Source organism: Symphalangus syndactylus, chromosome 13 (genome assembly GCF_028878055.3).
Source record: "Symphalangus syndactylus isolate Jambi chromosome 13, NHGRI_mSymSyn1-v2.1_pri, whole genome shotgun sequence".
NCBI lineage: Eukaryota > Metazoa > Chordata > Mammalia > Primates > Hylobatidae > Symphalangus > Symphalangus syndactylus.
In genome coordinates this window covers 44,227,425-44,241,592 of record NC_072435.2, presented here as the reverse complement: position 1 = coordinate 44,241,592, position 14,168 = coordinate 44,227,425, and the positions used below count along the sequence as shown (strand labels likewise).

Here is a 14,168-nt window from a genome sequence, read left to right as displayed (position 1 = left end):
CTCGCACCCGGGTGTTCAGTTCAGGTCTGGGGCCAGCAAGGTAGAACCCCCTAGAACCCTGACTTGCTCCAAAGTCAGACTTGCTCCAGAGTCTGTGGCTGCCACCATCACCACCACGACAGAGCTGACTTCCTGGGTTTCTCTTTCACTTTGACTTGCCCTAGGGATGGGCTGTGACACTTTACTTTTTTTCTTTTCTTTTTTTTTTTTTGGTCTTTTTTCCTTGCTCAGCTTCAATGTGTTCCGGAGTGGGGACGGGGTGGCTGAACCTCGCAGGTGGCAGAGAGGCTCCCCTGGGGCTGTGGGGCTCTGCGTGGATCCGATGGGGCCACTGGTGACCTGGGTGGTCCCCCTCCTCTTCCTCTTCCTGCTGTCCAGGCAGGGCGGTGAGTCCCCCGACCCTGGCATGGCGGCTCCTCTTGCTGGGTGGAGGCACGTGTATGTGTGGAGAGCTGTGGGCCTGCTGCGTGCGTTGGTTTCATCTCTCTGTGCCTCAGTCTTTCCTGCTGTCAAATGGGAGATGGGCAGTCATGGCTTCTGGGATCGAACTTAGACATCTTTCCTCCAGTCTTGATTTTCTGTTCTGTGAAATGCACTAAATCTTTTCCACCTCCCGGAGTTCAATGAGAAAAAAAACTAAGGAAGGAATGAAAAGCAAGTATGTATCTAATAGGTAGACATAGTATAGTATCTTATGTATGTAGTTTACAATAGATAGACATACATAATATAATGTATACAGTAATTTCCATATTTATGGGGCAATGGTTCCAGGACCCTCTGCAGATATCAAAATCCAAGGATACTCAAGTTCCTGATAAAAAATGGTAAAGTATTTGCATATAACCTATGCACATCCTTCCGTATACTTTATTTATTTATTTATTTATTTATTTACTGAGATAGGGTCTCACTCTGTTGCCCAGGCTGGAGTGCAGTGGCCTGATCATAGCTCACTGCAGCCTTGACCACCTGGGCTCAAGTGATCCTCCTGCCTTAGCCCCTTGAGTAGCTGGGACTGCAGGCGCACACTACCATGCCTGGTTAATTTTTTTGGCGCATACTTTTTACAGAGACAGGGTCTCGCTGTGTTGCCCAGGCTGGTCTTGAACTCCTGGGCTCAAATGATCCACTCACCTCGGCCACCCAAAGTACTCAGATTACAGGTGTGAGCCACCATGCCCCGCCTTCCCATATACTTTAAATAATCTCAGGCCCTGCACTGTGGCTCACTTCTGAAAATCCAGCACTATGGGAGGCCAAGACGGGTGGATCACTTGAGGTCAGGAGTTCGAGACCAGCCTGGCCAACATGGTCAAACCCCATCTCTACTAAAAATGCAAAACTTAGCCAGGCTTGATGATGGGCACCTGTACTCCCAGCTACTCAGGAGCTGAGGTGGGAGGATCGCTTGAATGCAGGAGGCAGAAGTTGCAGTGAGTTGAGACTGCAGCACTGCATTCCAGCCTGTGTGGCAGAGCAAGGCTCTATCTCAATAATAAAAATAAATAAACTTTCCCTCTCTGTACACTGGGGATCAGCAGGGTGCTGACTTTTTCAATGGCTCTTGAGATGCACTGAGTGCCTGTAGAATGCCCACAGCAGTGCTGGCCACACCTCAAGGCCACACCTAGCACCTTCAGGGGCCAGGCATGGCTGGAGAACAGCAGCAGGGAGGGGGCTAGGGGCAGCCCACAGGTAACCTGGAGATAGTGGCAGTGAGTGGTCAGTCCAGGGAGAGGGAAGGAGGATGGGCTTTAGGCTGCCAGGGGTGGGTGGGTGGGTGGGGGTTCTGTGTCATCACAGAGAGAGATGGAAGGATGGAGAGCCTTGTGTGTTAAGCATCCTTCCCCCCTCAAGGTTGGACCCTTGGGGCCGTTTCCTGGGGTGCCACCTTCTCCTCCAAGGCTTCCAATCTGCCTGCAGGGCTCAGGGCAGGTCCTTCTTGTGGGAGTGAGGGCGCTGGGGTCTTCCTGACCCATCCATGGTGGCATCCCCCTCCTTCTCTCACCCAGTTCCACACCTAGCAGACAGTGGCACTCCTAAAGGGCACGGGGGTCCCAGTGGCTGAGGGAGGTCGCTGCCTCCTGGAGAAATGTTATTAACAATTGCCCCAACTGCTAGTGGGCCAAGTGTGCTTGCCTGGGCCAGCCCTGGCAGGCCTCTCCGTGCCATGCACCCTCTACTGTCTCTCCCCATGCTGGCTTCAGACACTGGTGCCACCCCAGGCACACCCCCCCTTCTCTCTGCCCTCCAGACTGTTGGTCTTACTGTTCTTTCCTGCTGGGGGGACCTCCCAAGAGTGTCTCCCAAATATGCATCTCAACCTCTGAGGACTAAAGGGTGGTGGATGAATGGATAGACAGGTGGATGGGTGGGTAAATGAATAGATGGATCAATTAATAAATACATGTATGTATGTATGTATGTATGGATGGATGGATGTGTGGCTGGATGGATATATTGGTAGGTAGATAAATGGATGGATGGGTGGGTGTATGGATGAATGAATACATGGATGGATGGATGGATAGATTGGTGACTAGATGGATAGATGGATGGTTGGGTGAATGGATAATGGATGAATGAATGCATGGATGCATGGATGAATACATGGATGGATGGATGGATTAATGAATACATGGATGGATGGGTGAATGGGTGGATGGTGGGGTGGATGGATGGATGGATGGATTAATACATGGATGGACGGATGAATGGATGGATAAATGGGTGGATGGCGGGGTGGATGGATGGATTAATACATGGATTGATGGATGGATGGATGAATGGATGGATGGATGGATGGATGGATGGATGGTGGGGTGGATGGATGGATGGATTAATACGTGGATGGATGGATGGATGGATGGTGGAGTGGATGGTTGGATGGATGGATGGATGGGTAGATGGATGAATGAATACATGGATGGATAGATGGATGGGTAGATGGGTGGATGGATGGATGAATACATGGATGGATGGGTGAATGGGTGGATGGTGAGGTGGATGGATGGATGGATAGATGAGTGGATGGATGAATGAATACATGGATGGTTGGATAGATGGATGGGTAGATGAGTGGATGGTTGGATGAGTACATGGACGGATGGATGGATGGGTAGATGGGTGGATGGATGATGGATGAATACATGGATGGATGGATGGATGGATGGATGGATGGATGGGTGAATGGATGAATTCATGGGTGGATGGATGGGTAGATAGTGGATGGATGAATCAATACATGGATGGATGGGTAGATGGGCAGATGAATACATGGGCAGATGGATGGATGGGTGGTGGTAGGAGGGTGCATAGATGGGAAGGTGGGTGGGTGGGAGGGCTGATGATCACTTGGGTGTAGACCCCAAGGCCGAGACCTTCTCCCCACACAGTGCAAGGCCAGAGATATCATTATGTCTTCATTGCCTTTACAGCTGCCTGCAGAACCAGTGAGTGCTGTTTTCAGGACCCGCCATATCCGGATACAGACCCAGGTTTGGGGCAGTTCCTCATTGTTGGCTGAGGATTATGTAGGGCTCCGCCTGACTCCATCCACAGCAGCCCCTCCCATGGCCTCCACCACCAGGCCAAAGACCCAGCCCCAACTGTGGTCTTGGGAGCCCCCACCCCACCACCTGCTGGCCCATTCTCACCAGGTTCAAGGTGCCCTGGAGTAGCCAGCCGCCTCTCTGAACCTCATCACTTCCCTAGCATGGCCTCAGGGCTGGTGTCTGTGTCCATTCAGATTGGTCGGTCCATGGGAGAAAGTACCTGTTAAGCATTTTGAAGCCTCCCCCACCTGATAAATTATTGGAACATTTATTTTATTTATTTATTTTTGAGACGGAGTCTTGTTCTGCTGCCCAGGTTGGAGTGCAGTGGCCTGATCACAGCTCACTGCAACCTCTGCCTCCCAGGTTCAAGCTACGCTCCGGCCTCAGCCTTCCAAGTAGCTGGGATTACAGGTGCCCACCACCACACCTGGCTAATTTTTGTATTTTTAATAGAGACGAGGTTTCACCATGTCGTCCAGGCTGGTCTTGAACTCCTGACCTCAGGTGATGGTGAGCCACCTGCCTCAGCCTCCCAAAGTGCTGGGATTCCAGGAATGAGCCACCTCGCCCGGCCATATTGTCGGAACATTTATGCTCCTAATGCACCCTGAAAAGGGTCTGACACTGAGCAGACACGCTGTCCATTCTTTTGTTTGGTAACGATTTCCTGAGCATCTTCTACGTGCGGACACAGTTCTAGATGTAGGGAACTGGCTCTGAGCTCAACTGACTTCCCAAGACCACAGCCTAGTGGAAGAGATAGACAACAGGCAAACAAATGTCTATCACAAATGTGATGATGTGTTTTGAAGAACCAGAGGATGGAAGTTGGGGCCTGGGGGACCCCCCAAAAAAAACACCAGAGGAGGGTGAGGGATAGAGAGAGAGGTGGCAGGACATCCGGCCACTGTGAGGACAAGTTAGGAGGCTGAGGATTCGGAATAGGTTGAGGCGAGAGATGGCAGGAGATGAGGTAGGAAGGACGCAGGGAGGGTTTGGGCTGAGGTGACTGAAAGATATAAGCATCGCAAAGATTTGTCCTAGGCACGAAGACCCCTCCAGACTCTGGTCTGTTCCCAAGCCTCCAGGATCTCTTCCAGGCTCGGCCTCGGGCCCTAGGGACCTGAGCTGCTATCGGATATCCAGTGATCGTTACGAGTGCTCCTGGCAGTATGAGGGTCCCACAGCTGGGGTCAGCCACTTCCTGCGGTGCTGGTGAGGACCCCTCTACCATTCCCAAACCCTCACCCACCATCCCACTCTTGCTCCAACCCCCTCTGGTGCCCCTACTCTCGGATGCGTGATCTTGGCTGGGTCAACACTCCTTCCTGGGCTTCGGTTTCTCATCTAAGAAGAGAGTTGGAGGATTGTGGTGGGGGGTTGGTCAGTGAAGGTAGGCATCCCAGGGTGGGTGGCCATGAGGGTCTCTCTAGTCCTTCTTTCTTCTTCACCCTTTCACTTATCCATCCATCCATCCATCCATCCATCCATCCATCCATCCATCCATTCATCCATCCATTTCTTTTTTCTTTTTTCTTTTTTTTTTTTTGAGACGGAGTCTTGCTCTGTTGCCCAGGCTGGAGTGCAGTGGCATGAGTCAGCTCACTGCAACCTCTGCCTCCCGAGTTAGAGTGATTTTCCTGCCTCAGCCTCCTTTGTAGCTGGGACTATAGGCACACGCCACCACACCTGCTAATTTTTGTATTTTTAGTAGAGACATAGTCTCACCATGTTGGCCAGGCTGGTCTTGAACTCCTGGCCTCAGGTGATCTACCCCCCTTGGCCTCCCAAAGTGCTAGGATTACAAGTGTGAGGCACTGCGCCCAGCCCTTTCATTCGTTTCTTCGCTGTGTGGTACAGTCCTTGCTGGGAGATACTGGGGTCCCTCAAACCCCTCCAGTCCCAGACTGATCTCCAAGGAACCCCCAGGCTGGGGGAGGAGGTGTACAAGGGACAGAAAAGGATGCTGGGGGCTGGGCCCGGTGGCTCACGCCTATAAACCCAGCACTTTGGGAGGCTGAGGTGGGCAGATCACTTGAGGCCAGAAGTTGGAGACCAGCCTGGCCAATACGGTGAAACCGCATCTCTACTAAAAATACAAAACGTAGACGCATGTGGTGGCCTGTGCCTGTAATCCCAGCTACTAGGGAGGCTGAGGTGGGAGAATTGCTTGAACCAGGGAGGTGGAGGTTGCAGTGAGCCGAGATCACGCCACTGCACTCCAGCCTGGGTGACAGAATGAAACTCCATCTCCAAACAAACAAACACCAAAAAAAACGATGCTGGGATGTGATGCACAAAGTCAGCTGTGGGGTCCACTAGGACCCCAGACTCGGCACCGACACCCTCCTTCCTGCTGCAGCCTTAGCTCCGGGCGCTGCTGCTACTTCGCCACCGGCTCAGCCACCAGGCTGCAGTTCTCCGACCAGGCTGGGGTGTCCGTGCTGTACACTGTCACACTCTGGGTGGAATCCTGGGCCAGGAACCAGACAGAGAAGTCTCCTGAGGTGACCCTGCAGCTCTACAACTCAGGTTAGCACCTTGTTCTCCCCCCTGTCCCTTTTTTACCCAGAGAGGCCATCAGGCTGCAAGGCTGGAGCTGGAGGGGATTCCTGGCCCCTGGCAAGGGACTTGATACTACTAGCCATTGTCACTTCACGTAGTGTCACACAAACACTATTGTGACAAAGCAGCCTTTCATGGTTCCCTTACCAATCCCCTATTCCTGGGCACTTAGGTTGCTTCTGGTTTCTCTCTGCTAGCCATAATGCTGCCAAGACCTGGTTGGGTTCTTAATATCTGTTCTCATGACTCAACATCATGTATTTTGCCGGGTGCAGTGGCTCACGCCTGTAATCCCAGCACTTTGGGAGGCTGGGGTGGGCGGATCATGAGGTCAAGAGATCGAGACCATCCTGGTCAACATGGTGAAACCCCATTTCTATTAAAAATACAAAAATTAGCCAGGAGTGGCCACGCGCACCTGTAGTCCCAGCTACTGGGGAGGCTGAGGCAGGAGAATCGCTTGAACCCAGGAGGTAGAGGTTGCAGTGAGCTGAGATTGAGCCACTGCACTCCTGCCTGGCGACAGAGCAGGACTCCATCTAGAAAACAACAGCAACACACACAAAAAAAGCCAAAAAATTTGCCTGGTGTGGTGGTGCGTGCCTGCAATCCCAGCTACCCGGGAGGCTGAGGTGGGAGAATGGCTTGAATCCGGGAGGCAGAGGTTGCAGTGAGCTAAGATCAAGTCACTGCACTCCAGCCTGGGTGACAGAGCAAGACACTGTCTCAAAAAAGAAAGAAAGAAAGAAAGAAAAGAATGAAGGAAACCACGTCATTTGCCACAACATGGACAAAGCTGGAGGACATTATGTTGAGTGAAGTAAGCCAGGCACAGAAACAAAAATATTGCATGATCTCACTTACACGTATAATCTTTTTTTCTTTTCTTTTCTTTTTTTTTTTTTTTTTTGAGACAGAGTCTCGCTCTGTCGCCCAGGCTGGAGTGCAGTGGCGCGATCTCGGCTCACTGCAAGCTCCGCCTCCTGGGTTCACACCATTCTCCTGCCTCAGCCTCCCAAGTAGCTGGGACTACAGGCGCCCACCACCACGCCCGGCTAAGTTTTTGTATTTTTAGTAGAGATGGGGTTTCACCATGGTCTTGATCTCCTGACCTCATGATCCGCCCGCCTCGGCCTCCCAAAGTGCTGGGATTACAGGAGAGAGCCACCGCGCCCAGCCCACTTACATGTATAATCTTAAAAAAAGCCGGGCGTGGTGGCTCACGCCTGTAATCCCAGCACTTTGGGAGGCCGAGGGGGGCAGATCACGAGGTCAGGAGATCGAGACCATCCTGGCTAACACGGTGAAACCCCGTCTCTACTAAAAATACAAAAAATTAGCCGGGCGAGGTGGCGGGCGCCTGTAGTCCCAGCTACTCAGGAGGCTGAGGCAGAAGAATGGCGTGAACCCCGAGGGGCGGAGCCCTCAGTGAGCCGAGATCCCGCCACTGCACTCCAGCCTGGGCGACAGCGAGACTCCGTCTCAAAAAAAAAAAAAGTCGAATATCTAAGCACCGAAAGTAGAACGGTGGTTACCGGGGATGGGGAGAAGGAGGAAATGGGGCAGATGTAGGTCAAAGGAATACAATTTGTAGTTACGCAGCACAAATAAATCTAGAGTTCCAATGTACAGTAGAGAACTATAATTAAAAATAATGTATATTGAAAATTTGCTAAAAGAATAGATTTTAAATTAGCCGGGCGTGTTGGCGGGCGCCTGTAGTCCCAGCTACTCAGGAGGCTGAGGCAGGAGAATGGCGTGAACCCGGGAGGCGGAGCTTGCAGTGAGCCGAGATCGCGCCACTGCACTCCAGCCTGGGGGACAAAGAAAGACTCCGTCTCAAAAAAAAAAAAAAAAAAAAAAAAAAAGAATAGATTTTAGGGCTGGGTGCCGTGGTTCACGCCTGTAATCCTAGCACTTTGAGAGGCCGAGGTGGGAGGATCACCTGAGGTCAGGAGTTCGAGACCAGCCTGACCAACATGGTGAAACCCCATCTCTACTAAAAATACAAAAATTAGCTGAGTGTGTGGCGGGTGCCTGTAATTCCAGCTACTCGGGAGGCTGAGGCAGGAGAATCGCTTGAACCTGGGGTATGGAGATTACAGTGAACCGAGATCACGCCACTGCACTCCAGCCTGGGTGACAGAGCAAGACTCCATCTCAAAAAAAAAAAAAAAAAAAAAGAAAAAATTTTAAGTGTTCTCACCACACACCAAAAAAGTAATTATAGAAGGTGATGGATATGTATATGTATTTTTAAGAGATGGAGTCTTGCTATGTTGGCCAGGGTGGTCTTGAACTCCTGGGCTCAAATGATCCTCCTGCCTTGGCCTCCCAAAGTGCTTGGAGTACAGGCGTGGGCCCCTGTGCCTGGCTATGGATATGTTAAATTCCTTACTGTAGTAATCATTTCACTATGGATATGTATATCAAACCATCATACCTCTTAAATTTATACAATATACAAAAGAATCAGGCAGGGTATGATCACGGTGCAGCAAGACCAATTTATGCTAATTTATGTCTCTCCTTAGGTCAGGTTCCTTGAAATGGATCTAAAAACTAAGTATGATTTCCCTGATGGTTCTAAACATACAAACAAACAAAAAAAGAATTGGCTGGACACAGTGGCTCATGCCTATAATCCCAGCACTTTGGGAGGCCGAGGCGGGTGGATCACCCGCAAGAGACACGCACTTTTGTAAATTGCTTGCCAGAATCGATTACCCTCTGGCAAGCAATTTACAAAAGTGCCTGTCTCTTCACAGCCTTGCCAGCAATGGGTGTTAATATTTTAAAGATATCTTCACTAACAGGATCCTGTGTATAAATCTTTATTAAAAATTATTTATTTATTTATTTATTTATTTATTTATTTATTTTTTTTTTTTTTTTTTTTGAGACGGAGTCTCGCTCTGTCGCCCAGGCTGGAGTGCAGTGGCGCAATCTCGGCTCACTGCAAGCTTCGCCTCCCGGGTTCACGCCATTCTCCTGCCTCAGCCTCTCCGAGTAGCTGGGACTACAGGCGCCCGCCACCACGCCCGGCTAAGTTTTTGTATTTTTAGTAGAGATGGGGTTTCACCGTGGTCTCTATCTCCTGACCTCGTGATCTGCCCGCCTCGGCCTCCCAAAGTGCTGGGATTACAAGCGTGAGCCACCACGCCCGGCCTATTTATTTATTTTTAAATTTTAATTTAATTTTAATTTGTTTTGAGACAGAGTCTTGCTCTGTCACCCAGGCCGGAGTGCAGTGGCGGGATCTCGTCTAACTACAACCTCCACCTCCTGGGTCCAAGCAATTCTCCTGCCTCAGCCTCTGGAGTAGCTGGGATTACAGGCGCCCACCACCATGCCTGGCTAATTTTTGTATTTAGTAGAGACGGTGTTTCACCGTGTTGGTCAGGTTGGTCTTAAACTCCTGACCTCAGATGATCCACCCACCTCGGCTTCCCAAAGTGCTAGGATTACAGCTATGAGCCACTGTGCCTGGCCATATTTGTTGTTTTTTAGAGACAAGGTCTCCCTCTGTCTGCTAGACTCGAGTGCAGTGGTGTGTTCAGGGCTCACTTCAGCCTCAACCTCCTAGGCTCAAGTGATCCTCCCATCTCACTCTCCTAAGTAGCTGGAACCACAGTCATGAACTACCATGCCTGGCTAATTTTTATGTAAAGATGGTGGGGGTCTCACTATGTTGCCCTGGCTGGTCTCGAACTCCTGGGCTTAAGTGATCTTCCTGCCTTGGCCTCCCAAAATACTGGAATGACAGGGTGAGCCACCTTATGTGGCTTGTGTATAAATCTTGACCTTTTGATCACAGTGTACCAGGCTTAGCTGGGACCTGCAAGGTGTCCCCTAATTCATATTTGGGGATTCAGTTGCTTACCCTGGATAGGGTGGATTTTCAGGGCCCATTAACTCACACACGTGTGGGCTGTCCCTCGCCAATCCCTACCTCTGCTTCCAGTTAAATATGAGCCTCCTCTGGGAGACATCAAGGTGTCCAAGTTGGCCAGGCAGCTGCGTATGGAGTGGGAGACCCCGGATAACCAGGTTGGTGCTGAGGTGCAGTTCCGGCACCGGACACCCAGCAGCCCATGGAAGTTGGTGAGTTTGTTTCCCAAGTCCAGGGGGGACACGGGTCTCTCCAGGGCACCTTCACCCCCAAATCAGTCTCACCATCTCTGCATCCGTCCCCACTCCCAACCAGCCCCCACTCTAACCCCTGAGGTGGTTTTTTTCTTTTTCTTTTCTTTTTTTTTTTTTTGAGACGGAGCCTTGCTCCGTCACCCAGGCTGGAGTGCAGTGGCACGATCTGAGCTCACTGCAACCTCTGCCTCCCGGGTTCAAGCGATTGTCCTGCGTCAGCCTCCCGAGTAGCTGGGATTACAGGCATGCGCCCACCACCACGCGCGGCTAATTTTTGTATTTTTAGTAGAGACAGGGTTTCGCCACGTGGGCCAGACTGGTCTCAAACTCCTCAGGTGATCCGCCCACCTTGTCCTTCCAAAGTGCTGGGATTACAGGCATGAGCCACCACGCCTGGCTCCCACTAAAATTTTTTAAAATAAATTTTTTCTTTTGGAATAATCTTTGATTTTCAGAAAAGTTACTATATAAACTGGTGCAGAGAACGCCTGTATACCCTTTACCCAAACTCCTCTAATGTTAATGTCGTACATAAACTCCAGGCATTATTTGAATGTCACCAGTTTTTCCAGGAATGTCTTTTCTGTTCCTAGATTCAATCCAGGATCCCACATTGTGTTTAGTAAAATAATTATTAATTTTTAAAATTTAGTTATAATAATTTTTTACTGCTTTATGTGTTCCTAAAGAAGGTTTGAACCTAGAGAAGGTTCTCTAGTAATTAACTATAGAAATAATCCCTGAAAGTATGGTCTTTAATTTAAAAAAATTTAGCGAGGTGCGGTGGCTCACGCCTGTAATCCCAGCGCTTTGGGAGGCCGAGTTGGGGTGGGATTGCTTAAGGCCAGGAGTTTGAGACCAGCCTGGGCAACATGGTGAAATCCCGTCTCTACCAAAAATGCAAAAATTAGCTGGGTGTGATGGTGCATGCCTGTAGTCCCAACTACTCAGGAGGCTGAGGCGGGAGGATCACCTGAGCCCTGGCAGGTTGAGGCTTCAATAAGCCGTGATTGCACCACTGCACTCCAGCCTAGATGACAGAGTGAGACCGTGTCTCAGATAAATAAGTAAATAAATAAATAATTGTAAAACAGCAAATATTTTTCAGCACCAAAATGCAAAACAATGTATGAATATGTTCTTATTCTAGGGCGACTGCGGACCTCAGGATGATGATACTGGTGAGTATAATAATAGTAATGACAACAACAGCTGCAGCAAATTGGCATTAATTGAGTGCCTACTGTATGCCAGGTCCAATGCTGAATTTTTTGTATGCCTCTTACACTGCCCCATAGTTCAGTATTGGATTATTTCCAAATTGCAGGTGGGGAAACAAATCAAGACTTGGAGGGGGTGAGAAGCCTTTGGCCAAGGCCACGACCCAAGGGATGGCCGTGGCCAGGACTTGAACTGAGGGCAGGGATGGATGCGGGTGATCCTGGAGGCCCTAAGAGGACGGGGCCTGGCCTGATTCTGCTGAGCCCCCAGGACCCAGCACGTGGCTCTGTACACAGTTGGAGCTCAATAAGTGCATGATGGCTAAGTGACTGGGGCCAAGTCCTGGACAATTCTTACGGCCTGATGTTGGACCTGCCTCTCCCTAGAGTCCTGCCTCTGCCCCCTGGAGATGAATGTGGCCCAGGAATTCCAGCTCCGACGACGGCGGGTGGATAGCCAAAGAAGTTCCTGGAGCAAGTGGAGCAGCTCCGTGTGTGTTCCCCCTGGTAAGATCACTCCGGGCACAGGAACAGGGGCAAGCATTAGAAATAAGGCAGCAGCCGGAAGTGGCGGTGCACTCCTGTAGTTCCAGCTGCTCAGAAGGCTGAGGTGGGAGGATCACTTGAGGCCAGTGATTTGAGACCAGCCCGGGCAACATAGTGAGACCCCATCTCTAAAAAATAAAATAAAATGGGGCCGGGCGTGGTGGTTCACGCCTGTAATCCCAGCACTTTGGGAGGCTGAGGCGGGCAGATCACTTGAGGTCAGGAGTTCGAGACCAGCCTGGCCAACATGGTGAAACCCCTTCTCTACTAAAAATATAAAAATTAGCTGGTGTGGTGGCAGGAGCCTGTAATCCCAGCTACTTGGGAGGCTGAGGCAGGAGAATCGCTTGAACCCAGGAGGTGGAGGTTGCAGGGATCCAAGATCACACCACTGCACTCCAGCCTGGGCGACAGGGCCAGACTCTGTCTCAAAGAGTAAAAAAAAAAAATAAAAAATTAATAATAAGATGGAAAAAGAAATAAGGCAGCAGGTATTAGAAACAAGGTGGTAAGTGTTAGAAATAAGGCAGAGGGAGAAATGGGTGCTCAAACCCTGACAATGTGGTATCTGGTCTTGCTACACCCACTTTAGGGTTTTTTGCTGCTTTTTTTTGTTTGTTTGTTTGTTGTTTGTTGTTTTTTGTTTTTGTTTTTTTTTTGAGACGGAGTCTCGCTCTGTCACCCCGGCTGGAGTGCAGTGGTGTGATCTTGGCTCACTGCAACCTCCGCCTCACGGGTTCCAGCGATTCTCCTGCCTCAGCCTCCCAAGTAGCTGGGATTTACAGGCATGCACCACCACACCCAGCTAATTTTGTATTTTTAGTAGAGATGGGGTTTCGCCATGTTTGCCCGGCTGGTCTCGAACTCCTGGCCTCAAGTGATCCTCCCACCACGGTCTCCCAAAGTGTTGGAATTCCAGGCATGAGCCACTGTGCTCAGCCCACTGCAGGGCTTTATCAAGTGAGAATCATTAGGCTGAACCTCACGGTGTCTCAAGGACAACGTCACCTGTAGGTGGCAGGGTGTACTAAATGGCTGCTGCCCTGAGCCTGGGCAACAGGGAAATGAGTGAGACGGTTTCAAACCATGCAGAAAGGCCTGGCGCTGTGGCTTATGCCTGTAATCCCAGCACTTTGGGAGGCCAAGGCCAGAGGATTGTTTGAGGCCAGGAGGTTGAGACAAGCCTGGGAATCAAAATGAGACCCTGTCTCTAGTCTATAAAACAACAGCAACAACAACAAAACCATGCAGAGAAATACATTCGCATTCAAAAAGAAACCTAGAGGCTGGACGTGGTGGCTCACGCCTATAATTCCAGCAGTTTGGGAGGCCGAGGCAAGCGGATCACAAGGTCAGAAGTTCGAAAACAGCCTGACCAACATGGTGAAACCCCGTCTCTACTAAAAATACAAAAATTAGCCGGGCGTGGTGGTACATGCCTGTAATCCCAGCTACTTGGGAGGCTGAGGCAGGAGAATCACTTGAACCCAGAAGGCAGAGGTTGCAGTGAGCCGAGATTGCACCAATGCACTCCAGCCTGGGCAATAGAGTTAGACTTCGTCTCAAAAAACGAACAAACAAAAAACCTTAGGCAACATGAGATTACAGGTGGCAGTTATCCCTGGGGATGCAAATTGTGTTAATTTTTCTTCCTCCAGTTTTTTCTCTTTTCTGCAATTTGGGGCAGCAAGGGATTTTCACTTTGTAAATGTGGAGAATCCATCATTTACAAAGAAAACATCCATCAGTCTTTCCCTCCTTCCAATTCATCTGGTTGGTTTGGTTCTGATTGCAGAAAACCCCCCACAGCCTCAGGTGAGATTCTCAGTGGAACAGCTGGGCCGGGATGGGAGGAGGCGGCTGACCCTGAAAGAGCAGGTAATGAGGCTGTCACAGGGCTGTGGGGTGGCCCGGGATGGGGAGCAGGAGGCAAAAAGCTGGAGGGGGATGAGCAAGTGGTAGAAGGAGGGAAACGAGGTGTAGAGGTGGCAGGAAGTGGGCAAATTGTGGGTTTAACTCCGAAGGTAATAGGGAGCCATGGAGTGTGTGTGAGCAGGGGAGGCACATGACTGGACTCAGATGTTCACAGGCTTTCCCTGGCTCCTGTGTGAGAAACAGAGTGTGGGGGAAT

General features: G+C 50.3%; 1 protein-coding gene across 31 annotated transcripts in view; it reads left to right on the top strand.

The window, feature by feature from the left end:
• IL12RB1 (interleukin 12 receptor subunit beta 1) overlaps window positions 1-14,168 on the top strand; it is a 28,743-nt gene continuing 14,575 nt past the window's right edge. For 3 of the 31 annotated variants that reach the window (XM_063616280.1, XM_063616286.1, XM_063616277.1), the window contains exons 1-8: window positions 5-386; window positions 3,441-3,500; window positions 4,661-4,775; window positions 5,923-6,092; window positions 10,090-10,229; window positions 11,422-11,452; window positions 11,879-11,998; window positions 13,833-13,915. In XM_063616280.1, coding sequence (XP_063472350.1) covers window positions 167-386; window positions 3,441-3,500; window positions 4,661-4,775; window positions 5,923-6,092; window positions 10,090-10,229; window positions 11,422-11,452; window positions 11,879-11,998; window positions 13,833-13,915 — 939 coding nt within the window. In that variant the 5' untranslated portion in view covers window positions 5-166. Of the gene's footprint in view, window positions 387-3,440; window positions 3,501-4,604; window positions 4,776-5,922; window positions 6,093-10,089; window positions 10,230-11,421; window positions 11,453-11,878; window positions 11,999-13,832; window positions 13,916-14,168 lie in introns of all 31 variants that reach the window. The other 28 variants (XM_063616291.1, XM_063616294.1, XM_063616287.1 and 25 more) reach the window with 22 other exon arrangements.